The sequence below is a fragment of the Euprymna scolopes genome, chromosome 17 (genome assembly GCF_053919585.1).
Source record: "Euprymna scolopes isolate OS-2025 chromosome 17, ASM5391958v1, whole genome shotgun sequence".
NCBI lineage: Eukaryota > Metazoa > Mollusca > Cephalopoda > Sepiida > Sepiolidae > Euprymna > Euprymna scolopes.
The window spans coordinates 27,078,189-27,106,152 of record NC_136498.1 but is presented as its reverse complement, the minus strand read 5'-3'; the positions used below and the strand labels follow the sequence as shown (position 1 = coordinate 27,106,152).

At 33.8% G+C, this 27,964-nt stretch overlaps 2 protein-coding genes across 5 annotated transcripts in view; one reads left to right on the top strand and one right to left on the bottom strand.

Annotated features, from left to right (window-relative positions):
* The window catches only part of LOC145296714 (ADP-ribosylation factor-related protein 1-like), a 100,944-nt gene extending 83,923 nt beyond the window's left edge, over window positions 1-17,021 (bottom strand). The window contains exon 1 of one of the 2 annotated variants that reach the window (XM_080142699.1): window positions 16,897-17,021. Coding sequence is in view for 1 of the 2 variants with exons in the window: in XM_080142697.1 (XP_079998823.1) it covers window positions 1,213-1,242 (30 nt within the window). In the remaining variant the exon portion in view is untranslated. Of the gene's footprint in view, window positions 1-1,212; window positions 1,303-16,896 lie in introns of those variants that run through there. The other variant, XM_080142697.1, reaches the window with a different exon arrangement.
* LOC145296715 (uncharacterized) lies at window positions 215-27,964 on the top strand. 3 transcript variants are annotated; one of them, XM_080142702.1, is made up of 5 exons: window positions 215-859; window positions 13,516-13,596; window positions 16,657-16,737; window positions 23,428-23,584; window positions 27,755-27,964. In XM_080142702.1, exons 2-5 carry the CDS (start codon window positions 13,560-13,562, stop codon window positions 27,879-27,881), a joined length of 402 nt encoding a protein of 133 aa, XP_079998828.1. In that variant the 5' UTR covers window positions 215-859; window positions 13,516-13,559; the 3' UTR covers window positions 27,882-27,964. The 3 variants fall into 3 exon arrangements, with proteins under 3 accessions (XP_079998828.1, XP_079998826.1, XP_079998827.1); XM_080142700.1 differs by lacking the exon at window positions 215-859 and adding an exon at window positions 1,332-1,473; XM_080142701.1 differs by lacking the exon at window positions 215-859 and adding an exon at window positions 1,334-1,473 and having other exon boundaries at window positions 23,428-23,546.

The following is a 27,964-nucleotide window of genomic DNA, read 5'->3' as shown; positions in this document are numbered from 1 at the left end:
CGCATACAGTGCCCATCTTTAAAGGGGCTTGATATCTACTTATATATGAAAAGCGCTACATCTGTGTTTATGATTCATCGAAAGGTACAGAAATAAAATATCTTTCTCGTTACGTTTTTTAAGGTAAAGAAAATAACGTACACAATAGTAGTAGTAGTAGTAGTAGTAGTAGTAGTAATCGCTGTTGTCATTCTGATTATGATCATCACCGATTTAACGTCCGTTTTACATGCTGGCACGCATAGGCATTTTTAAGGAATTGATTTTCAATGTAACCTATCTCTGGCCAGGTCTTTATTTATTTATCTTTTCCTCAGTTCTGTTTTTATCACCTCTTCCTGTTTTCCTTAGTTTTCCAATGTGATCTGACCTTACTGACCCAACTTTTTTACATCTACTAACCTAAAAACTTTGGTCTATTCTTTCACCAAAATCTACACTTCTCAAGGAATACAAAACAAAACAAAAAAAAAAAATCCAATTTAAACCAAATGAGCATGCCTCAGCCGAGCAAGTTAAAAACATAGCGAGGAAATGACCCGAAACTATCATTTCATGACATTAACACATGATGATAGAGATGCAATTCCAAGGTGTCTTTTGTAGGATCCACAAGAGATGCAATCTTAATTTTGAGGAATTCTCAGATCGAAACGAAATCTTCACGATCGTTAAGATATAATGAAACAATACATTTTTTATTTTTTATTTTTTTTACTATACAAGAGCTAATCATAACATAGACAGTTGAGCCTAACTTCTATAATATTATTTCTAACAACTAAAACGGTCGTCGCACGAAAGGAAAACAAAACCAATTTCTGAAAACAAGCAGCACCCGTGTCCTGGTGTTGCCCGTGTAAGTATAAAAGAATGCTTTAACTAAAAAAGTAATCTATGAAAGTGTAGACACTATTAAAATCATTGTTTTGTAAGGGTAATTTTTATATTAAACTTTAACAACATGCTTATTAAAATAAATAACATCTACTTTAATCTGAGGTTTCGAAAATTAAAATTTTCCTTGTCAAAGATAAAATGTTTTTTTCCTTTTCATTGCCCAATGTTGAAGTGAACTTTTTGCTGTAAGAAAACTACTATAATGAAACAGTGTTTAAAAAATGGTGCACTTCTACTGATTCAATCAGGAGTAGCTGAGCAAACATTCATACTGTACTGTCCTTTCTTAATCCGAAAGGAAAGGGTAATGACCTGAACACCGTTAACTAGCACAGCACCCATAATTTAATCCTGCCCTGAGAGCCAGAATAGTATTCGTGTTTAATATTACTTATTTGAATTCCTTTTACGAATCAATAATAAAAAAGATAAATAATGTTCGCTTACGACACGTCTTTGATGACGTCATAATTTGTAAGGCATATTTTTCTTAAAAAAAAAATGAAAGCTATTTTGAAATAGGAAAGGTGACTTTTTCGTTTTTATTTAGAATTGAAGTCATGGAGAAAGCAGGTATATATATATATATATTTTTTTCTTCTTTTAAAGTTGGAAATAATAATTCTCCGTTGAAACAATTGCTATAATCATCATCTGTCTGGAAGTCTGGACTTTCTCCTAAATATGTTTTTAGTTTACGTTTAAATTTTGATTGTTTGAAAGATAAAAGACCAAAGTTAATGTCCAAAAGGAAAATAAAACAAATGTAAAAATAAAACGCATTACAATATTACAATGATAAATCTTGAAAACAAAAATTCATTCGAATTTCATGTCATGCTAAATTAACTTTAAAAAATCTGAAAAATTAATTAGCAGTTTTCTGAGATTATTTAAACGATAATTAGCAAACTAAAATTTTACGATACCGAATTAAAAAATGTAATACTTTTTAATGAAAAAAAAAAAAAATAAAATAAAAATAAAATGCATAATGATACAAAATAGCGGGTTTGTGAAAAAACAAACAAACAAAAAACAAAAACAACAAACAAACAAAAAAATGTTCGCAATCAAAATGGCCGCTGATTTTCACAAAAGTAAGGATCACGCGAATTATAATAATTTCGTTTAATTTAATTTAATTTTGTAGTAATAAAAAATTAATATTTTATTTTGTATAAGTTTTATTCTGTAGTACACTAAAATTATTGATGACGTTTGTTTATCAATATTTTTCTTTTTTTACTCACCTTCGTCCCAAATAAGACATATGGCAACTAGGATGTAAATGGCTACTAATTGGGACCATGCTTAAGAAAGATTAAGATGTAGGTTTACGTTACACTTGAACTTCTGCATATCAGTACAGTTAGGGAAGGAGGTAGCAGGGAGAGAATTCCAAAGTCTTGCTGTTCTAGAGAAGAAGCTATTAGAGTAGAAAGCTTTCTGGCCTTTAGGGACCTCAATAGTGAAAGTGCGTGATTTTGCTGCTAAGCTGGTTTTTCAGGGATATGTACGTCGAGGGGGCACAAATGTAATGAATTCATCAGAGTACATTCCATTAAAATATTTGTAAAGCAGGTACAGGGGTGCAACATTGCGGCGATGAGACAGGCGTTGGAGTCTAGTTGACAAAGTGGGATCTATTATATTAGATTAGACCCTTTTTGGGCCCTATCCCAGAGAGAGAGAGACTAGTGGTAGAGGCATCAGCCCAGATATGGCAACAATACTCCATGCATAGATGAATGGTGGCTTTGTGGGGGTACAGAGTACTCTCAGGTGTGAGTAGTTTTCTAGCACTATGAAGGGAGCCCACCTTCCTTGTTTCACAATGTCATCAATGTATTTGTTTTAGTTCATATTTCTTGGGAATGTTCAGCTGAGAAGCTTGAAGGGATAATTCCCAGGTAGAGAGTTATTAGTCATGGATATCGGTGTTCGGAGATGTTTCTTGTAATTCCTGAGATCGTTAATTAATAAATAATGAAACGTCAATAAACTTTGTTGATTTCCTGAATTTTGGTGGATCTTTAAGTGAAGAGAGAGGCTAAAATGTTTATATATTTTGGGGATCGGTCATTCATTTTGCAACTGAATTTTTATTGCATTCTTCTCTGATCGCGACCTTTCGACATTATCCCTTTTGAATATTGATAACAGGTGTGGGTATCACATAGTCATTATAGAAATAAAAAACCGAAAACAGTTTCAGAACGTTAAAGATAAACAGGTCGGTATAAAATTAAATTTTAATGCGTTTGATAAATGTTATTCGTTATATATATATATATATATATACATATATATATGTATATATACATATATACATATATATACACACATATATATGCATATATATACATATATATATGCATATATATACATATATATATGCATATATACATATATATATGCATATATATACATATATATATATGCATATATATATGCATATATATACATATATATATGCATATATACACATATATATGCATATATACATATATATATGCATATATACATATATATATATGCATATATACATATATATATGCATATATATATATATGCATATATATATATATATATATATAAGAGCAAATAGTTAATAAAACATGTTAAAAAACACTTTGAAAAAGAGTTAAAAACATATTTAATTTGAAAAGAAAACGCTAAATAAGTGGATACTTTCCTTCTTATCAGAGAGTAGGATTTAGCAAAATGCAGAATCGGATTTTGCTTGCAAAAGTATTTGATGAAACTGCAAGTAAGTCAAAGATTTTACTTGATATCAAAAAGTGAAGAAAAGGGTTATTTCACGTGAATGGATAGTCTGGTCAAATGTAAAGTATTATATATATATATATATATATATATATATATATATATATATATATATATATATATATGTGTGTGTGTGTGTGTGTGTGTGTGTGTGTGTGTGTGTGTGTGTGTGCGCGCGCGCTCGTGTGCGTGAAAATTTGAAGTTTATTCAAGTATTTTTATTTACTTCCTCACAACACAAGGTCAGTTCGCGTAGCAAAAAAAAAAAAAAAAAAAAAAAAAAAAAAATGCTTACACATTTTCCGGTAGGGCGCCTCAAACGATTAGCAATAAAGTGACCCCTTTTTAAAGAGAAGGTAAAACCTGAGAAGGTAGCCTTGATGAAACTGAACTGTTGGACTGATTATCGATCACGTATCCCCGGCTTGTAAGACCACACCAACTCCAGATGTAAGAGGGATAAGATAATTTTAATGTTTTGATATATGTTCTTGTTTGTTTGAAATAATTTTTATAGATATTGGCCTTCAATGACTGCAAGACGGAAAACTGTGTTTACCTCAAGTCGAGACCTATACTCCTGGTTCTAGACTAACTTACGATTCCATGGTTCATTTTTTTTTTTTTTTTGCATTTGCAATGCACCAGAAGTACCTGAAATCTGTTTCTTCTGAGGAGAAACCCTAATTAAGTTGTTTGGTTGCACAATAACGTTTCAAAAATTAAAAAAAACAAAAAAGTTATTGTGAAACCCTGAAATGCAGAAGTGTCAATTATTTTTTAATACAATTCAGTATTTAAAACATACTTTTGTGAAACGTTAAATTTATCAACGATTAATTAATATCTGTTCATAATTTTAAAGCATATTCAGAATTAGTTCAATTTGGATTCCGATCTGAACTAATTTCTGTGTTGCTACAGGGTGGAACGATAAAATTGTCGCCCTAAAGAAAACAACGCTATAGCTTTATTTTAAAACTTTTATTAAAAAAAAAACTAATTCAGGTAACTTGATTTTTTTTACAAAGGAATCATCACTTATCAAGGCCTAGGTGCCACTCGAGGATAAGGGTTAAAGAGTGTACATTGGTCAAAAGGACAATATCAAAGTAATCATTAGAAGTGTAAATTTGGTAAATTGGATTACTTAAGGGGAACGGCTCACCAAGAACTTGTTTACATTAGACTTGAAAACGGCCATATTGTAGTCAGCTGGAAAGCAGGCAAACGGAAGAGAGTTCCAAAAGTGTGCAGGTCTAAGAAAGAAGCTTTTTCATGGAATCTAGGTTTAGGTTTAGGCACAGATAAAGAGTGGGGGAAATTATTGATAGTGTTTACTGCCAAACAAGTGATTTTCGTGAATGTTTAGCGAGGGGGATCAGAGATTGGAGTTCAGACGAGCACTTGCCATGAAAATAACGATATAACAGAGACAGGCTCGCAACATCTTTTCTGTGAGAAAGAGGTTGCAGGGAAGTGAAAAGGGCACCCCCCTCTAGGCTACAAAGTCTATTCTGAACTCTGTCAAGGCAGGATAAGTTCTTCATAGTAGCTCCTGCCCAGATGTGTCAGCAATACTCCATCCTTGGACGTACTTGGCTCTTATATAGGTAGAGAATTGCATCAGCAGGTAGATATCTACTGGATCGATAGAAGGATCCTATCATTTTTCCAGTCACCTTGTCAACGGATTTGATGTACATATTCCATTTCAGATCAGGAGTAAAGGTCAAGCCCAGAAGTTTGTCAAAACAGGGAGCTTCCCCAAGACGAGAGCCATTCATTTCAATTGATGCCATATGGGGAGTAGAACGTTCATGATGCAAAGATATAAGCTTGGTTTTAGATGCATTAAAAGTAACCAGCCACTCCTTTCCCCATTGTACCACGTGCTCAAGATCAGAAGAGAGAAAATCGGAGAGAACTTGGTTATTTATAGTCTTTGATATGCTACCATAGATTGTAGAGTCATCAGCATAAATGTCGATGAATGATGTAAGGATGTGATTTGGAAGATCATTAATGTAGATCAAGAAAAGAGTTGGGCCCAGGATGGACCCCTGAGGGACTCCAGCATTTATACTGTGAGCTTCTGATTTTTGCCCATCAACTATTACTCTTATGAGCCTATCAGAGAGAAATGATTTAATAATTGAAAAGACATTTCCAGATATACCATAGCTAGAGATCTTGTGAAGTAGACCTTTATGCCATACCCTATCAAAGGCCTTTGATATATCAAGAGCAATTGCCCTAGAAAGGAAGTCTCCATTGAGAGTTTCACTAATGCTATGAGAAATAACCGTAAGCACGTCCACTGTAGATTTAGCAGAACGGAAACCATATTGCATGTCACTAAGAAGAGGTGGTTGACTACTTCTCTATTTAACACAGATTCAAGTAACTTACTCATGACGCACAGGAGACTTATAGGTCTGTACTAAAAGGGAGATGACCAGTAACCTGAATTCTTAAATACAGGGCATACTAATGAGATTTTCCAGGGTGGTATGGAAGCAATTCTCCTTAAGACAACGCTTAAACAGCTTTGTAAATATGGGAGCTAGTTCTGGTTGAAGTTTTTGAGCACTATAATTGGAATACCGTCAGGGCCAGTTGCTTTACTGGAATCAAGATTTTTGATTAGCTTGGCAACATCACGCTCAGATATTTGTATGTCGCATAGCGTGTTTTCTGATACAGGAAGAAATACGAGGGGGGGCGGCCATGGTCGAGTGATATTAGCTGCAAAGTTCTTGGCAAAGAGTTAGGCTTTGTTTGATGCTGACGAGATTACCTCAGGTTCAGTGATGATAGTTGGGATAGAGCACATGCTTCTGTTTTGCTATTTGCCAAAACTGGTGGGAACCAAGCCACTGCTCAGCTACTTTGGATTTGACGGACTGAGCATACAATTCTTTCAATTTCTTGATTACTGTTTTACAGTGGTTACTGGCAGTCCTGAAAGCGGGTTTAGTCTCAGTACATCTGTTACATTGGAAGCAATGGAAAAAATGATTTCTGTGCGCAATAGCAGCAGCACATCCCGGAGAGAACCACGGCTGACTGTTAGGTTTTTGCTGCAATTTTTTCGAGGGTATAAAGCGGTCTATACCTACAATTAACCATTCCGTCAGGTCTGTCACTATAGAGGACAAATCCTTTTGACACATTGAATGCAAAAGTAGATCAACTATAAACGAACAGAAGCTATCCCAGCCAGCTATAGAGTATCGATGTACTGTACGATGGAGAGGTACGCCAGAAGACTTACTACATTTCAATTATGTAGCTGCTTTCAGCCCCAATCACCGCCTCGACATGGGACCGGAACTGGTAGCATGCCGTTTCCACAAGCTTCGGCGGGAACTTGAATACTCGATGGATGGTGGCGATCAGACTAGTTGAGGTGTTGTGGAAGGTCATTTTGGGGAAGTTCTCGACATATGACCAAACGAAGTAGTTCAGATCGGGGGAGGAGGAGGGCGAGTGAGAGAAGGGTACAAAGCCAAGCCTGGGTCTTTTTGGACTTGTGAGCCGGCGCCGAGTCCTGCTACCACACCCAAAGTTTTCCAGCGGCCACCTGATTGCATGAGGGAATCACCACACCCTTCAGCACATCCAAGTACACTTTGGTGTTGACTTTCAAGCCGACTTCGAAGATGTGAGATAGCATGATGTGGCCCTCACTTGATACCACACCAAAGACTATAACTGTGGCCGAACCATCTGGATTTGTATTTAGAGGGTGCTGGCAATGATCCTGATCTCCGATCTCACTCATAGTGCGTATATACCGTATTATTTTCTTCGTAATTCAACTGCGGTTATAATAAAACATGTCAATTGGATGGTAAATGGTTCCTTCTCTTTTCTTCCCAAAAAGGGATTGCTAATCTCTCTCTACTCTATTGCTATTTTCATGCTAGGTGCTCGAATGAACTCCAATCTATGGGCCACCATTCACAACAAAACTCGTCTTATTACAACAAATGTAAATAATTTTAAGTGGTGTCGAGACGGAAAAGTAACGGTAAAAAATGCTGACTCCGATTTTTATTTATTTCTGTCTCGGCAACGTTACATTCATTTATTTTGGACACCGTGACCCGGCCTTCTATAATATAAACCTCACCTGTCTGTTTAAATGCATGCATGTATGTATGTATGTATGTATGTATGTATGTATGTATGTATGTATCTATGTCTGTATGTATGTATGTATGTATATATGTATCTATGTCTGTATGTATGTATGTATGTATGTATGTATGTAAGCGCTCAAGGATTGGTGTGGACGTGTGTTAAAAGCACACAAATGCTCTAGCGTCATACATAGCTTCTCCCAATCTAATCATCCCCACGTGCACGTCGTGAGCTCTGCCACGCTAACGGGGCTCTGTTGAATAGCGAGTGTTCAGTGCCAAAAAAACTGAATCCCCACTGCCTTGTGGAATAAGGTTTTTGAACCAAAGTTTAAGGGTGAGGTAACCCTGTCAGAAATCTCCAGAGGAGATTAGGCCCTGTTGACTGCGGTATTCATGACCCACCGGCATGTGGACCATACTCTGGTGCTCAGCTACCTAAGTCCCAGTCATGGCTAAATGACATTAGCAGGATAGAAGGAGCTCCTGTAAGCCATGGTGGAGACAATCCTTCTAGGAGAGGACAACTCTTACGAGAAATCTGCGGTCAAAGCAATTACCAGTCATCTTGCAATGGTTTGTCACTGGGTTATTGTTGCTGAGGTTTAGAAAATGGCATTCCTGTCGTACAAGCACTTGTCACTTTAATACAACGATGTACAGATGTTAGTTGAGATCTATCTTTTATCTTTTTCTATCTAATCTTTATCTGTCGTTTATTTCTATTGCAAGTCCTATGGCGATGGAGGAGTGGGAACGTGTACAGACTTGACCAGTTGGAGGTACACAGCTACAAATCTGCACAGAGGTGACAGGAATCCTATCTTAACATCGTTGTTGTGCCTTCAGTTAGGTGAATTCGCTCAAGCACCCCTTTTAGAGAAAGTACCGAGTCAACAGGGGCGGACTATATGTTTATATGGGTCTTAATCGTAACGGAGTATTATTTAGAGTAATTTGTTGATAACGGATTTTGTATGATTCTCTACTTAAATGGTGTATCCATATTTAGGGATGATATTGTCTGGTGTAGGTTAATGGTCGGTGAGCGGGTTAGAAAAAGAGTGGACCTACTAGAACTGCACAAGAATAGCACAATATGCAGCCAACAGGGAATGAACATTTCAATAGTTGCCTAGTGCCGTGTAAAACAAAAACAAAAAAACAACAAAACAAACGGTTGACGCTTTGTTTAGTTTCTCTTCACAAGCTATAACGCAACAGTAATGTTACGCAAAAAATATGTCAGAGTTCTATCTCACCAAATCCACAATTTGTACCAAGTCCTGTTAACTCAATTCACAACACCGACATTCGACGTCCCTGTTCTTTCTCAGTTCCAAAAACTCGACTCACTGTCCTCTCTAATTCGTTCTTCCAACAGCCGCTATTCCTTCTGTATATTGTAGGCACCGCCAAAACTGGGGGGGGGGGGCAGGTCAGTACTTTTTGACGGACCGTCTTTTTAAAAATCTACCAAAAATCAGGTAATTATCCGATCAATACGAAATTTTCAGCGATTATTAAGAGAAGAATGAACTTTATAACGGTGTACTTATTTTTCATAAACGATATATATATATATATATATATATATTTGCGTACACCCCCCCTTGTTTTGAAGTGGGAACAAATATGCTTAAAATAATCATCTGAAACGGAACACAACATATTGTGTTGTTGTAAGGGACAGAATTATAGATTTAAAAAAAAAAATTGTTTGCATACCTTATTTTGACGTCTGAATATCAGAACTTCGATTGTGTTTAATTATCCCGCTTTTGAGTTTTGAAGTGTGAAATTCGATGAATATGTTAAGTAAAACAATTAATTTAAGTTTAGCAAAAAAAAAAAAAATTTTTTTCAATTTTTATACGAAAAAAGCCATTTTAAAATCTTTGATAAATAAATTAACAATTTTTTTTAGCGAGCCGAATAATGCATGACCATTATTAAACAGGGCATGCTTTGAAGAATCGATACCCCCCCCCCCCAAATCGATAAATATTGTGCCCTTTGTGTTAAAAATAGCATCATTTTTTTCGATCCCGTTTGAAAACGTTTGCCGCCTTTCGACTACGGTGGACCAAACACGCTGAAATAATTTTTTTTTATTCTGCTTTAAATTGCCCCCCCCCCATTTTGGGGAGCCTGGCCCTCACACACATACACATTAAAAACCAAACTCATACAAATGGTCACCCATCTGGTACTGGCCAGCCTCAGCTTAATAATACATTGAAATTTTCGTCACTGAAAAATAAGTTTTTTTGGCCTGTTTGGTCTTCCATAGTTTGCTTCTTATCAAACGCAAACGTAAACAGTGTCGATCTAGACTCTAGATCGACGCGAAATCACTGGTTACCTATATGAATAAGTGGAATTATTTGAAATCCAGGTACTTATATTATAATATTTTTGCATGTTCTCTTAGAAAATCATCCTAAATCTTAGTTAGACAATAAATAAATAAATTAATTATTTCAAAAACCTTTTTTTAAATATTTATGTACGTTTTTTGTGCAAGACAAAAAATGTCAATCGTTAACTTTTTGGGAAAATTTAACATTTAAAATTTAATTAAAAATAGTAGAAAAAGTTTTACATTATTCTGTTTTGTATATGATAAAATTCAGGGTTTTATCTTTCTGGGGGGAAAAAGTTACTCAGAAATAATGGATTTTAATAAATGTAATTTCGTTTTAAAAAACAACAACAACTTGATTTTGCGGCCATTTTTGGCGGTGCCTAGTATATTGCAACAAATTGGAGCCCTACGATTAATTATTGAGTACGTTAGCTAGTTTAGCTTTGCAGTTTGAATAGCAAAACCAAAATGGAAAATATCAAATATTTGAAATAAATAATAAAATATTTAATAAAGACGAGGTAAATATTTGGAGCAAATAAAAATAACAATAAACAAATAAACAAAACAAAACAAAACAAAACAAAAGAGGCAAGAATAGAATCGTAAACAAATGGCAATCGATCTGAATTAAAACTTTACGATAACAAAAATAGGTTAGAACAATAACAAGAGACAGTCTTGTATGCCGGCGCAGAATGATGACGGAATCACATATTAAAACAAAGAAATATTTTGATTATATTAGGTTAACGACCGGATTGAAGAGGGAAGTTGATTTTTAGTTACTGAGAGATTCGCTTGGCAATAGATCGTCACTTACGTCCTAGGATGCGGAAACAGGTCGACGATCTACTAGATCGTCGATCTAGTAATGTAATTACTGCCAGTGTATAGATAGATCGTGTTATTCGAGAAATCAACTGAGAAGTGCGACTCCGAGCGACATGCGTCCAAGAAAACAAAGACATTTGAAACATAAAAATATATGCGTTATTTGTTGACAAAAACTATACTCTGACTATTTACGGATGAACTTTTTTTTTTTTTTATCAAATTTAATTATACATACGATTTGTAAATTGAAGTTAGCAGTCCGTTTGAAAGAACTGCCTACGCCCATATGTTGTTGTCCTGTTATTGAATAGTTTATGGATGTGTTAACTATCTACGTACTTACCTGCACACACGTATTGACATATAGTGCATAACGATATGAAAAATGATAACATTGCCTGATTTTATACATACATTTAAATACACGCATTGGTGTCTATATGTACACACCATTGTATATACAATACTATGGTGCGCATAATATACATACTAAGTAGTATGTAACAATATGTAATTTAATGTATATAAAGAATGTATCTCCAAACTAAGACTTTTCTTTTCTTTTTCCTATCTTGATTTCGTCACGTGACAGTCGAAACAGACGCGCTATCGCTTGTATGTAGTTTCTTCTATTACGCCATTTATTCACCTTTACATTTTAGACCACAAGTATGCTTACTGAAAGGGACTTGAATGCCGACTGGAAGGAACTTGAACGCCTAGTAGACACTTTACACGAGGATCTAAGGTCTCTCTGTACAGGGGTTTGTCAGAACAACCCGAAATGAGGATACTTTTTTCTACAAGTAAACCCTAACACTGCCCCTGCCCCTAACCCTGACCCTAACCCTAACCCTGACCCTGACCAAATATTAAAAATCGCGGCTCAAATAAGATCTCAGTAGGACTCACCAACATGGCTTTTACGAGGAATGGTGTACTTTCTCTAAGTTATGTTAACTCAAGAAACAGCACGAAGCTAGATACTCCACCAGATTAGATGAATTCTCGTCCTAAAATTCAGTAAAACCAAGAAACGACAAGAAAGATATTACATATTTAAATGATCAACTCGGGATAGTCTAACTCTCAGACCGGATGATCTCATGAGGTCAAAGACGAGGTCACATATATTTACGAGATTTTGGGTCGATGTGCTATCTGGCCTATCTGGAAATAATGAGCCATAAATAAATATTCTGTACAATCACGGCGATCGGTTACTGCTAATTTCGCTCCATGCTTAATGTGTCTCTCCTTATACAAAGACGCTTCTTCTTTTTAGGGTCAGCTTGTGACTTTTTCACACCAATGATTGTATACCACTATCAGCCGGTCACTGAGGTGTGACCGACAGACGTGTTATAGTAAATGTCTTAAAGCGGTCTCGGGAAGATATGAAGATGGGCCAGTCATTAGGGTCTGTGTAGCAAGAAGAAAATCATACCTGAGATGTTGGATCTGGGTGTGGCTCCTTTCTTTTCTCAAGATGATCTCTTCATCCTGGTGGCATTCTGGTGGGAATCTTCATCTCTTTGTCCTCAGGGCCGCCTTTCGACTTAAGACATTTATGAAGGCGTTCATGGCAGACACAAGGAAGACGACACGCGACACAATTGTAATATACATAAGGTATAACTAACTATTTTATTTTACAAAATATATATAACAATACATATTACAATTAATTTTTACAATTAAAACTGGACAATAGGCTTTTCAAAGCTAACTACCCTAACTAGTGTTGAGGGAGGGGGTTGACCCCCTCATTTACGGAGAGACAGAATATGCGTCCTCACATCATGGTGGTCGTGCAGGAAAGAGACAGAAAGATAGCAAAGGAATTATGGGAAGGGATTTCTTTGTATCTCTACGCTCATGGCCAAATTACTACTCGTCCATGCTGCAGAGTGTGTTAGAAACAGTGTCACAAAGAAATAGTGCCACAATTGTACAAGAAGCGTTCTAAAAGTAATGACTCATATTGTTTTAATCCATTCGAATTGAGTCAGAGGTCATTGCAAATTGCATTGTAATAATAACCGAAATTCATGACCTGGAAGTCTCATCTCTCTGTTGCAGATATTGACGGCGTGAGACTAAGACAGCACCGCCTGCCATGGACGTACGTCAGAAGCAGAGATGGGTCATTGAATTCCTGGAAAAATTGCACTAAGAATAAAATAATAAGCACAAAAGGTGCCCATTTTAATGGTACCACTCCTGTCTTCGTAGCGCTTCAATTTTTTTAGTAAAAAATAGGAGGCTTTACATTTGGAATGATCCTCGAATATTCGGCTATTTATCAATACGTTGTTTGTCGTTAATAAAATTTAGCTGATTTTTGTACTGATCGACGTTGTCATCCGTTCTGATATTTTCCACTTGGGTTAGTTAAGAACATTGGCAAAGAATAAGTCGATAAAAAAATGACAATTTCAACAATTCTATACATTTTTATGTTTCTTTAAGGATATGTCCGAAAACCCTCTTTTCCCAGCACCAAAAAGAGTGAGATGAAAGAAATGCTGAAAATCACAGATTTGCACACTGGCAAGTATTCTTTAATTCATTATATTCGTAAAATTAGAATTAACCGTTTTTATCGCAAGATTATTTTTATGCAATAAATCATTTTTTGAATCATGAAACCCACACGTGACGGTAGCTAGAATGCAACTGACGCACGAACATAAACAAACCCATCATTCACTTGTTGAACCATGCATAGCCTTGCACTTTGAAGACCAGTTGGACTGACAATCCATAAGAGTAAGAAATACTGTTTTATTTTTTGGAAAGGTGACTTGAAAGTACAATTTGGCGTTTTAGGTTTAAAAAGGAAGGGGGGGGGGAACGACAAATGGGCCAATAAACAAATATACAACAAATAAATGCTTCGAAACGATGGAAAATATAAGATTCTATCGTCACAGAGAACAAACAAATCTCGTGGATATACTTGAAAACTATCAGCTTTAAAAGAAAGGTAATATAAGTAATACAGTTAAAAAATACAGCTAGAGCAAGATAAATAGGTGCCAGATGTCGGACAGCTTTTTGCTTGTCAATTATGTAAGTGAACTAAAGCGTAATATGTCACACATGCACACACACATACATATTAAATTATATATATATATATATATATATATATATATATATATATATATATATATATATAACTACTTAATTTACTCACATAAAATAAAAATACGAAAGTATAGATTTATGCGTAAACTAAGTATTTACTTCAAAAGTGCTCAATACGTAGGTAGAACTAGTTAGTAATTTATAAAATATATATGGCGATTAAGCTATACTGAATATTCCGCGTTTCATCCACTCTAGGACCCTTCAGGCTTATGTGCGAATTCTGTGGTTGTTTATTGTTTATATATATATATATATATATATATATATATATATATATATATATATATATATATATATATATATATATATATATATTAAACAACCACAGAGTTCGCACATTAGCCTGAAGAGCCCTAGAGTGGATGAAACGCGGAATATTCAGTGTAGCTTAATTGCCACACACACACACACACACACACACACACACACACACACACACATATATATATATATATATATATATATATATATATATATATATGCATTCAATTTGTCTTTACATAAGCAGTAATTTGTTGCTACACAGTCATGAGCTTGCTTCGGTCTTCTAGTATTTAGTAACTAAAGACCTCTTCAGGCAACAACGCTTATTTTCGAAAGCGGAATTCTTCTACTTCTCGAGGTCTCTACTTACTAAATACTAGAAGACCGAAGCATGCTCATGACTGTGTAGCAACAAATTACTGCTTATGTAAAGACAAAGTGAAAATGTAACTTGCTCTACTTCCGTATTGAGCACTATTGTATTAACCTCGTTATATTTCACTGGTTACCCTACTTTTGAAAAATAGCAATCTCAAATTATATATATATATATATATATATATATATATATATATATATATATATATATATATATATATATATATATATATATATATATACAAAGGTTTTTAGTGATACAAAATTTTATTAAAGTTTTAAAAAAGGATAAGTGGAGTCATTATTAGAATTTTGAGGAAGCTCGACGGGGGAGGGGAATAGACCTGAAAAATAGTCAAAAGACTACGACTAAAATAATATTAATAAAAAAACCTCGAGGTGCCTTTCGCCCGACACTTGTCAAGAGATTACGTCGGCAGCGATTAAAATAAAACAATTTACACATAATTGAAAATGGAGGCGAAGGGAGGGGTGAAACCAAAAAGAAAACATTATAAAACTACACAGAGTGAATTACAAAATAAAAAAATTACTTGCCTGCAAGTAAGTACAGAAACAAGAAACAATGACGTAACGTAGGCATTTTTTTTTCTGGTAAATCAGAGTTCTTTAAACAGGTCTAATTTATGCGACAGCTCCTTTTGCCTACAGAGCGATGGTTTGCGCATTAGTACAGTTACGGCCTCCAAAATATTGAAATGCTGTTTAGAACGGGCCTTGTGTACAATGCGAAAACAGTCATCCGAATACGCTTCACCACATGCTTTATTGTCATACAAGTGCGCACCAATTGATGACTCATAGATAGGCGAGCGCACGGATGTGCTCCGTAAATGTTTTTTCGATCTTCCTCAAAATTTTAATAATAACTCCACTTATCCTTTTTAAAACTTTAGTGTATATATATATATATATATATATATATATATATATATATATATATATATATATATATATATATATATATATATAAAATGAAATACCGAAATGTTGTAGGATTACATATTGTATAATACTGTTTTTTTTTTTAAGAAAATCGAATTTCACGAGTTTTAGGGATTAAATAGTTTTATTTATTGAAAATACAAACACAATCACTGTAGTCGAATTGAATTGTAGTCCTTGAGTTTTTGTAAAATTTAAAACAATATGGTTGCTCCAGCCCTCCTCTGTTGAGAATGTCCCGACTATATATGGTAACAAAATATTGTGACGTCGTCAAGAAGAAAGGAACACAAACGCAGATTTAAAATGTTATAAAAATTTGTTCTTGTAGAAAAGAGAAGGAAGAATGTTTCCTTGCAAAAACAGCCGTGTTTTGCGGAATTTATCTGTAAGATTCGTCCTGTTAATGGTGCATGCTCCTTGTGTTGTTTTGTTTGGGTTTAGTTGTTCTGTGCTGCAGTTGATCTCGAAATCCCCACACGTGTCTGGTTTTAAAAGACGGAAAGAGCTGACAGGAACGTGTTGTCTTTTAGCGCCCAACAAACAAAAGAGGAAAGTAATTTGTAAAAATCGTTCTCGTGGTGTTCGTAAGAATCTAAAAAGGAAGCCTGTGATGGTTTTTATCCAATCACAAGGGACCCCTTCAGTGACTCCTTAATAGTTTCAATAACTCAGAGGTTCCTAATATAATTCAATTTTATAAATTATATAATTTTTATAAATTAAAAAAAAACAAACAAACTTTTACGTGAATTTTGGAATATGAAATTTTTGTTACATGACAAGTACGTACACCATAAAGATTTGTTTTTATTTTTATAATTCTATATGTTTTTATGTTTCTCTAAGGCCAACATCAAAAACCCTCTCTCCTGGACACCGAAAAGAGCAATATGAAAGAAATGCCGAAAATCACAGATTTCCTGACTGGCAAGTATCTTTGCGTTATTAGTTTTTTTTTTATAGTGCAAAAGTGTAACATAGTTAACAACTGGGAAAAAAAAAGTCGAGAAATCAATATGCAACAAATAACTGTTACCAAAGAATAGAAAGGTTTATAATTTATCGGCCGGCATAATTTTAACTTACTTTTGTGCCAAGTTAATCGCATATCAAGTCTCGTAATTGCAGCGGTACCCAATGTCAACGATTCTCTCTGTAACAGCCACAAAAATCCAAATATGGGATCTACTTTATGATGTAAAAATACGTAAAGATGTTTTCATATTCAAATACTTGACGTATGAAAATATTTTCATGTTCAAACGAAAACTACTTGTTTTGCATAAGCATTGCTTGTCTCTCTCCCTTTCTCTCTATCGCTTTCTCCCTGTCCCTCTTTGTAACACTTGCTAGCTGGTAGTCAGTAAAGAAAAGTATTCGCGTTAGGTTGTTTTAGAGTAAAATAAAGTTATTAAAAGGCCATTTTTTTAAAATTTTTGTTAAGGCAACAACAATGATAACCGCAAAAAGAGAAAATATAACAACGATGACCCGACGTTATGTTGGAAAATTGTGTTTATATTCTTTTAGTCGGAAGACTTTTCTTTTACTGACTACCAGCTAGCCAATCTTAGGAAGAAAGCGAACAAGAGAGAGAGAGAGAGAGAGAGAGAGAGAGAGAGAGAGAGAGAGAGAGAGAGAGAGATGGGGGGGGGGCGAAGCTAATAGTTTGACTACGAAAACATCCTTACATATTTTATATCGTAAAGTAAGTGCCATTGTTGCGGGACTGTGGGTATCGATGTTAGTCCCGCAAACTAAAAAAAAAAAAAAAAAATAATAATAAAAAAAAAAAAAATGTAAAATGGAGTTGAACAATCAAAACAAAGATGACCGAGGCGGACAATAAATTTTGTATAAAATTTATTTTCTCAAAATCGTAAATAAGTGGAAAGAGAAGACCAGAAAGTTTCTTTTTAATTGAGAGTCTCTTCCTGCGACTGAGGTAATAAAATGTTTTTTTTTATGAAATGAAGCAGAAAAAGTCAAAGTTCTAGGTTAAAAATAACTAGAACTTTTGAGAAATAATTAAACAGCATAAAAGTCAATTGCTTACTTCAGCAAAGAATAAGGAACAGGGTAAAAAGTCCATTTCCACGTGGAGAATTAAATATCGGGTGCGCACGCGTTTAATGTCCTGTGGACGGAATCGGCGTTGTTGTTTACAGCATGCTGGCTGGGCTCGACTGACTCTTTTTGGCGCCTGATGAGATTTTAAAAATCTCAGCCGGCACCTGAAGACCGTAAAAAAAAAAAAACAAAAAAAAAAATATTTTCAAAATTTTCGAACAACGAATGGACGAAAAGTCAGAGCTTGTGTCACGTGGGGTGCTTACAACTACGTTCGAGCGAAAAGACAAAATCTTAGTTTTGTTGCTTGCAGAATTTGCTCACAAATAGAAATAGAAAAGTCAAAACAACAACAACAAGAATAAAATCACAGCCTCTAACACATTATGCAAATATCAACTGTACTTTATGTGTGACGTCATCGACCCTTTAAATGCTAACACATTTATTTTCTGTCGAGACCGAGTTCTATATTGGTCAGATTTTTATAAATTTCTGGGGCATGCCACCGTTGAAAGTTTCTAAATTACTTCACACTTAGCCGTTGCGAGGAACATGTCAGCAATGCTTCCCTTCGCTTCGTTTATCTTTTTTGTTTCTTTACTATGGCAAGTGCTTCAAAGCATCGTATACATGTTTCTATGTATTCTAGATGTTATACTATGAATAAAGCGTATGGTGGCGAGAAGGAACCAGACAAACAATATGTATTTAAATTTTAAATGATTGATTTCTCAATTGTTTATTTATAAAAATTAAACTTAATGAGAAATTGAAAATAAAGAAAGTGTTCAAAGTTCGTAAGGATGATGTGCGCGAGAGTGGATTAACGTCGGGAAGGAATCCGACGAAGCCGATGATTATCCCATGCTGCACATTTGCTGTGACTTTGTGCGATTAACTTTTTGTCGCGACGGCTACTGTTTTTATAGTGGTGTGGCGGACGTCGTTGAAGACAAAGGGAAAATTGATAATTAGCTTATATTTTGCTATTTTAATTGTGTTTGTTTATTGTGTCTTAATGCGTTGTAGGGAATCGTCTGTTTGGTGTATATATGCATGTGTTATATCAATTTAAAGCTGAAAAAGTTGTGAATGTAACCTAGTTGGTGTTGAATTGTTGCAATGTTTTGTGGAATACTTATTTGCATTAATATGCTGTCTAAGTTGCGTTTACTACGATGCTTGTGTTTTACATTTGGGTTTTCTCTTTTGTTGTGCAGCACTGCAGCATTATCTGGCGGTTTTCTTGGTTGAAGTGATGTGCGAGCTATTCTATTGATGTGTCTATGTGAGAAAATGGACTTTGAAATTGATGTGTGTATTTATTGAGTTCATTTGTATTAACTCGACGAACATCTTTGTCATAGCGTCGCCATTATTGACTGTCGCAGCTGCTGCTGCTTTTCTGGTTTATCATGTAAATATAGAGGGATATGCGAATATAACATAGATCGTCCACTGTTATGCTGTGTTAATCGCTATCTCTACTTATATATAAAAGACAGCTTTGTGCGTATGTGTGTATGTGGGTTTTTGTGTGCGCGTGAGTACGTTTCCCATGGAATCCAAAACGGCTGGGCCGATTTTTATGAGGTTTCACACAAATGTACGTTATGCGTCTGGGAGTGTTACTGAAAACGGTGTGACATAGAAAAGTATAAATAATGGCTGCAAAAAAAAAAAAAAAAAAAAAAATGTGGACGTGTTTGTTTCAAAGCAGCAGCAGCCGTAACTGTAGAGTTCTGTTACTTTATACACGATGCAATATCAAAGTTAAGAGATGATATATAATAATGATAATAATAATAATAACACACACACACACACACACACACACACACACACACACACACACACACACACACACACACACACACACACATATATATATATATATATATATATATATATATATATGACAGCCCCTTTAAGAAATTAATTTCTTATCGTTGAGCACTTTCAGTTGAATTAAAGTCGGTCAATTTAACTCTTATGCATAGATCATCGTATAACGATTAGATCACTTTCTGACTGACGTAAAGAACATTTAAAATTAGAATGTTTAAATTCAACGCTATTTCACGCGGTTAATGGAAGCCGAATGGATACGGTCTCCGCTAATCGAGCCAGAGATGTCTCGTGTTGCTGGGTTCGAATCGTTCGGCTGGTGTTAATCCTGACACCCTGCACTGAAGAATCCCGAAAGGATGAAACACTAGTGTCTGTAGGTATTTAATTGTTATAGCAAAAAAATAATTATATAGGATTTTTCTACACGGACATTTTTTTTTATTCATTCTCTTTTCTAACCCGGAAAAATTTAAAAAGAGATTCGCAAGGATTTTTGAAACTCCATGGAATAAGGAACCTTTCACCTTTATTTCGTATTCCTTGTTTTGATAAAATATTGTAAATTTAATTCTTATAATATATTCACTTGATATTGTTAAATCACACAGTTTTCTTGCTTAATAATCTTTCTTTGTAGTTTTTCAAATTTTCTAATTGTGTTGTTTCTCGGTTGAATCTGTGTAAGACAGTTCATAGTCGTCTTGGTCCATTTTTTTTTTGCAAGTACTTTCGACTGAGTTTCAACAGTCGTCTTCGGGCAGTTTTGATTATTGTTCGTTTAAAACCTGGATGCTTTTATATGCTTCAGTTAAACTTATATTTAAATTACTTGAATTAATATATAGCTACGTTTCACTAGTTCAAGAAATTTAAATATAAGTTTAAACTGTAGCATATAAACGCATCCGGATTTTAAACGAACAATAATCAAAACTGCCTGAAGACGACTGTTGAAAACTCAGTCGAAAGTACTAGCAAAAAAAAAAAAAAAAATGAACCAAGACAACTATGGAACTTTCTTACACAGATTCAACCGAGAAACAAGAAAGACGACTAGAAAAATTGAACAACTTCAAAGAAAGCTTATTAAACAAGAACAATCCGTGCTATTTAATAATATTTGTCTGAATGAAAACATGCTGCCTAAATACACAATATATATATATATATATATATAATTATTTTTTTACTATAATAATTAAATACCTACAGACACTAGTGTTTCATTCTTTCGAGAATCTTCAATGCAAAGTGTCACGATTAATACCAGTCGAACGATTCGAACTCGGCAACACGAGACATCTCTGGCTCTATTAGCAAAGAACGTATCGATTCGGCAACCATTAACCGCGTGAAATAACGTTGAATTTAAACATTATAATTTTAAATGTTCTTTACGTCAGTCAGACAGTGATCTAATCGTTATACGATGATCTATGCATAATAATAATAATAATAATAATATATATATATATATATATATATATATATATATATATATATATATATATATATATATATATAATGCTATAGCCATCACTTAGCAAGGCGCGGATACCACACAAAACTAAGGGTTAGTGAGTGAGACAACACTGTGATGATCGGTGATGATGGAAATTGGGTAGCATGGCAAGCGCTCGTCTGAGCGCCAATCTATGGTTCCCCCCTCTCCAAACATTCACGAGAAACACTCGTCTATCTGAAAACACTATAATAATTTCCTCCACTCTTTATGTGCCTAAACCTAAACCTAGATTCGATAAACAAAGCTTCTTTCTTAAAACTGCACACCTGTGGAACTCTCTTCCGTTTACCTGCTTTCCAGCTTAGTACAACATGGCCGTCTTCAAGTCCAATGTGAACAAGTTCTTGATGAGCCGTTCCTCTTAAGTAATCTAATTTTACGAAATTTACAATTCTAACGATTACTATGATATTGTCCTTTTGATCATTGTACACTCTTTAACCCTTATCCTCGAGTGGCCTCTGGGCCTTGATAAGTGGGGATTTCCTTATATGTATATATATATATATATATATATATATATATGTATATATATATATATATATATATATATACTAGTGTGACCCAACCAGCCACGATGGTAAGAAATTACTCCAGAGGAGGGGTAAAGGAGAGCTGAATTAGAGCTATGGTTGAAAATTGCTCAAAATGGGGGCCATCGGAAGATGAATTAGAACCTTTTTTTTAAATGGTAGGTCCCGGATGACAGCAGATAACCCTACCAGCTAGAAAGAGAGATGTAACCGAAAAAACAAAGTTGAAGATATAAAACAATATTGCTGTAAAAGTTATTATTTGTAGACCACTATTTGAACTAAAAATTTGATCCGGGGATCAAGGACTGAAGTCCCCCGGTGCATGAGAAAATTGTCAATGAGCACATTTGTTCTGTGGAAAGTTACCTGATTTGGGCGTATGGGAGAGGTTCCTGATTATCCAATCAGGAGGAACCAATGTGTAACGGATCAGACGATGATTGGTTAGATGGAAAACCTATGTCTGTCCCGACGTACCCACTCCTTTATAGATAAGACAGGCAGAGCAAGGAAAATCAGTTTTGAGTTCAATTTGGAGTTTGGTTGAACTCGGAGGTAGACTGTCCACCTCCCCACTCCTCACCTCGCGAAGCACCCGCCCGATAAGCAATACATCACCAGTAAAAATAGAAAAAAGAGCTCTGTTTGAATACTATAGTAACTACCAGAAAAAAGCTTATAATCGACATTTTTATTCTTTTATTTTTAATTCTCGTTTGAAATATATATATATATATATATATATATATATATATATATATATATATATATATATATATATATATATATATATTAGCATTTTAGCCTGGCGTTGCCCGGATGTTTGGAGGTGTATGTTGAGCAAAAAAAAAAAAAAAAAAAACCCAAAAAAACTCGGTAAATTTCTTTTAACTTTGATCCCTATTATGACCCCTTAAGATTCATTGTTTTGGGATCAACTAATGTTATTAAGTTAGATCCATGCCCAAGGAACCTATACCTAAAATTTCAAGTGTTTGGACCCAAAATTGGTGGAGTAGGTTGGTAGAGTTCCCAAAGGTCAAATCGTTGAACTTTAACCCTTTAACAGCCAAATTTCTGTCTAAAAACCAATTACAAAGATTTTTCGAAAAATAAAAAAACAAACAAAACAAAACAAAATAAAAACAGTTAAAAAGTGTCTAACATCTTTGTATTAAAATTCCTATCTTTATACCTATCTCAATTAATCTCTTTTTCTCTTCTCCCTCTCTCGTTTTTCACATCCATCTCCGTCACTTAGCTTCGTCCTATTTCTCTTTCTTTTTCAATATATTGAAAATAATAATGATGCAAGTTATTCATCTTTATATAAAAGATAAAAGTAAAATACAGGCGAAAAAAAAAAAGAAAAAAAGAAGAAAAAAAGAAATCCTGATGAAACCTGGTCCAGTTGATCCCCAAATAATTAATAATTTTTTTTATCGAAATTTCAAAGATTATTTATCCAGTACAGGGCCAATCAAGAATATACCAACTTTGTGGGTGTTTTTTTTTTTTTTTGTAGGTTTGGACTTTTTTGCTGCACACCAAACACCCTAATATCCAAACACACAGACAACTGCTGTTTATATAACAGATGGTATTGTTTTCTTTTGTTTGATTGTTTTTCAGAAGAAGAAATAGAAGAATTAAAACGTTCAGCCAAAGAATTCAAAGAGAAAGTCTCGAATGCCCAGGCACCATATATGAGTTTTTACACTCTGGAAGATCGAACCAGGCGTTTGGCGAGCGTAAGGATCTTATCATTATGGACTTTCTGTGTTCGTGTGTTAGTATTCGAAACTACGTTATATTTTTAACACACACACACACACACACACACACACACACACACACACACACACACATATATATATATATATATATATATATATATATATATATATATATATATATATATATATATATATATACTATCAAAAGTACCGGTCGTTGACTGGGTTCAAAAACAGCCTACAGAAAATGGACTCTGATTTATGAAAGTATGATAGGTTATGAAAAGGAAGGGTTGTAAAGAGATAGCTTCGAATTTGGGAGTATCAAAACTAAACCAAAATATGATGAAAGTAAAAAGAAAATAGATAAACCCCATAATTTATTATACCATACCTGTTCACACTGAAACACTTATAATAATATTCTGTGGATCTATATTAAAAAACCTTGTTAAACTTTGTGACATATTTCCATTTTATAGAGGTCAGGTGCGAACGAACACCCCATAATTTTATTATACCATATTTCTTCAAACTGAAACATAATTATCAAAGTATACTTACGCAGATAGATATGAAAAGTCTTTGTTAAAGTTTGTGCCTATTTCCATTCTATGGAGGCCAGGCGCGAACGCAGACCCCACAATTTTATTATACCATCCCTATTTAAGTTGAAACATACTTATCAAAGTATTCTTATGTACATCTATATCAAAACACTTGTAAATGTTTTTGTTTTTTAATTTTTAAATTTTTTATTTCCATACTTTGTGGACCAGGCGCGAACGCAGACCTCACAATGTTAATGAACCACCGTTCTGTCAAATCAAACATACCTATTCCTGTGTCTCGATACATCTATCATTATATGTAATCAGTTTTTTAAAATAGTACACCATAAAGGAGCCTATTCGTGACCAGACACATACACACATACACACACACAGACATAATTTTTGGTTAGGATAAATAAATAATCAGATTTATGTTACGTCAGCGGTTGGGGTCTTAAACACGTGATGAGATGTAAATTTAAGGAGATTCTAGTCCGTCGTTAGCTGGGCATCAGAAAGAACAAACGACTCAAAGGAAGGTTGGTCTTTCCATGACGCAAGGAACGGCTTTTTCTCAGGCAGTCAAGATGTGAAGATGTTGTAATCACTAAAGATGCCGGCCTGAATGTTGAAAATAAATGTTCGTATATTTCCAGGTATGTGTGGTGTTTATTTACACCTTTTAAAAGAACTGTTGTTCACAACTCTTTAGATGCGTCCACGTCAATCGTTTCTCGTTAGAACTGTTGAATAAATGATAAAATATACACACTAGACGATCAACTAAATGATACGACGTATATACATACAGGCATTTATACGTACATGAATATACAGATAAAATATAAAACCCAACCATTCAACATGTACGTCATTATGGAACATATTCATATGCACACACAACGTAACACGGCCAAACGTTGTTGATCGGCCATATTCTTCTCTAGCGCTTTCTATTGGTGCGATAACAACAACAACAATCGCTCCTGATAACAATCGGACGCGTCGATAGAAAGCGCTTGAGAAGAATATGTCTGAACAACAATTTTTTGGGAGCCATTCTATACAAACTCCAGCTGAAATAAAAAAGACCGCTTGGCGAATGAAAAAGATATCCCCCCAAAAAAATGTCAGAAAAAAGAATAACTCTGTCGTGTTAAATTAGACGTGCTTCAATATATATATATGTGTGTGTGTATATTCTGTTTATTTAAACAGACTATACCAGCTCTATCCTGCATTGAGCACTCTTTAATAATCACGCGAGTTTCATTGGATTTCCATCTAGGAACCGAATAGAAACAACTGGTATATATATATATATATATATATATATATATATATATATATATATATATATATATATATATATACATATATATATATATATATATATATATATATACGGTATCTATATATATATATATATATATATATATATATATATATATATATATACACGGTATCTCAAAATGTATTCACACTTTAATTGTTATCAGCATTGTCGGTAAAATAATGTCATCAATCTGGACAGTTGCAAACATGATTCTTTCAACTATATTTGTCTTCTGTATTCGAAGCTATTCTATTTCATTCTATGTTTATAAATTTATCGCCATTCGAAGTGTGAGTATATTTTTACGTTTATATTCTGTATATATATATTCAACCAAAATATTTTTTAATAGAAATTTGAAAGTAATATTCAATTGTTATATATCACTTGTCGATTAAATGATTTAAATGCTTTATTTAACGTTAATGTAGTTTGCTTGAAGGATTTTCTAGTGGGTATATTTGGCATTTATCCATATAATACTAAGATGTAACAGATAAGCACAAGCTGAAGCAAATTAAGACATACAACAGTGGAATAAACTATTCACTTTTATTGAATATATATGTTCTGTATTGTATAATATTTCGGGAGAATATTCTTTCGTCAGATGTGTTCGACTTTTCTTCAAACATTAGTTCAGATGGGCTAATAGAACGATTTTACTAAAAATGTCCGACTGAAAATTATGTACTAGCAATGTACGACTGATTGCTGCACCTGTTACTGATTAAAGTAACTTCGACACAGGTGATCGATTGGGCCCGTCAGCGTAAACTATCGTAAAACAATCTTGTAATAAGTAGTTATATATCATATTTCTTACCAGCAAAAAAAGATCAATAATTAAATGTTTACAATCGTTTAATTTTTCCATATCTTTAAGAAATATATATTATATGTATTTGAAGATTTTTATAGTAAGGAAAGACTTTGTACCGAGAAAATCCCACTCTCTGAACAACTGCCACATTGAACAAAAAAGAAGAGCAAGTCAACATCATTGGATGCAGCTGTTGGAGAGAACTGGAGCTACATCGGCTGAGCACTTTTTTTAATAGCACAGCTGGGATAGAAGTTCACGTCTGCTTCTAGAATAGTGATTTAAAGGTTATGGAGGTTTTTTAAAGCATGAAAATGATGATATTTTTTGTATTTAATATATATATATTTTTTTATATTTCACAAAAATGTATCGATACTTTTGTGACCAAGAGCGGAGGCCGACTTGAAATATGAAAAAAATAAAATATTAAATACAAAAAGTAACATCGTTTTCATGCTTAAAAAAAACTCTATAACTTTTAAATCACCATATATATATATATATATATATATATATATATATATATATATATATATATATATATATATATATATATATATATATATATAAAATGTTAGTAATTTAATGAATTTAAAAAATTTATGACGTGAAATGTTTGAATTTCAAATCAAAAGATTTTTATTGTTCTATGTAAGACAAAGAATACATTTGAAATATTATAACTCCTTATCCTATAGGAATTTGATGTCTACCATCTCTTCATAGGAGAAAATATTAGCAAATAATTATAATGGTTTAAACCTTATTTGTTAAAGTCAGTGAGACATGGAAAAACACAATTAAAAGTTGTTTAAGTATTTAAATGTCATAGAGTAAGGGAAGTTAATGAAAAGGATATAAAAATTCACATCCAAATTGCATGGTAAAATCCGAAGTGAATGTCTTTGATAGCAGTGTGGTAAAATGATCCAAACTGTATTTTGAGTAATCCACATCGCAATGTCCGAAGTAGGCATTTTCCTGGAGCAATTTTCTTTTTTTATATAATGGGTCCGGTATTTTTTTTTTTTATATATATAGGTCCAGTGGATCTGTTTATTAATAAGCATATAAATTGATATATTTTATATATTTTATATTTTTTATAATTATAGAACATGGGCTTCAAATTCCACTCCAAAATAACTTCAAATTGTTAATAAATCAAAATTAAAACCGATTTCAGTAGACAGGACATGCAAAAAATTTTGTATGGCCTGTCTACTGAATCCTAGAATGGATGAAACGCGGAATATTCAGTGTAGCTTAATCGCCATATGTATTTTATAACTTACTAACTAGCTCTACCTACGTATTGAGCACTGTTGAAGTAAATACTTAAAGTTTACGCATAAATTTATACTTTTGTATATTAATTTATGTGAGTAAATAAAGTAGTTATATATATATATATATATATATATATATATATATATATATATATATATATATATATATATTCTCGTGTGATTCTGAAACTAAGCAGAGAAATTGTTGTATTTTTCAGAGACATAATTTTACCGATGGTATCTGTTACGTGTCGATGTTTCCGCGAGACCGGAAAGGTCCTAAGATGTTTATTGTTCTCCCAAGTATTCTGGAACACCCTCCATCAGAGACACGTACAAGTGTGAAGTTACCGGCAACTTCCAAACTGCGGAAATAGCAATCACATTAATACATTAGAAACTATTAAAATACATGTGGGACTTTTATA

Excerpts from the sequence above, each read along its gene's own strand:
- LOC145296715 (XM_080142700.1), top strand. Across the intron at positions 13,597-16,656 it reads AATCACAGATTTGCACACTG|GCCAACATCAAAAACCCTCT; the intron begins GCAAGTATTCTT and ends TGTTTCTCTAAG. Across the intron at positions 23,585-27,754 it reads TGGACTTTCTGTGTTCGTGT|AGACATAATTTTACCGATGG; the intron begins GTTAGTATTCGA and ends TGTATTTTTCAG.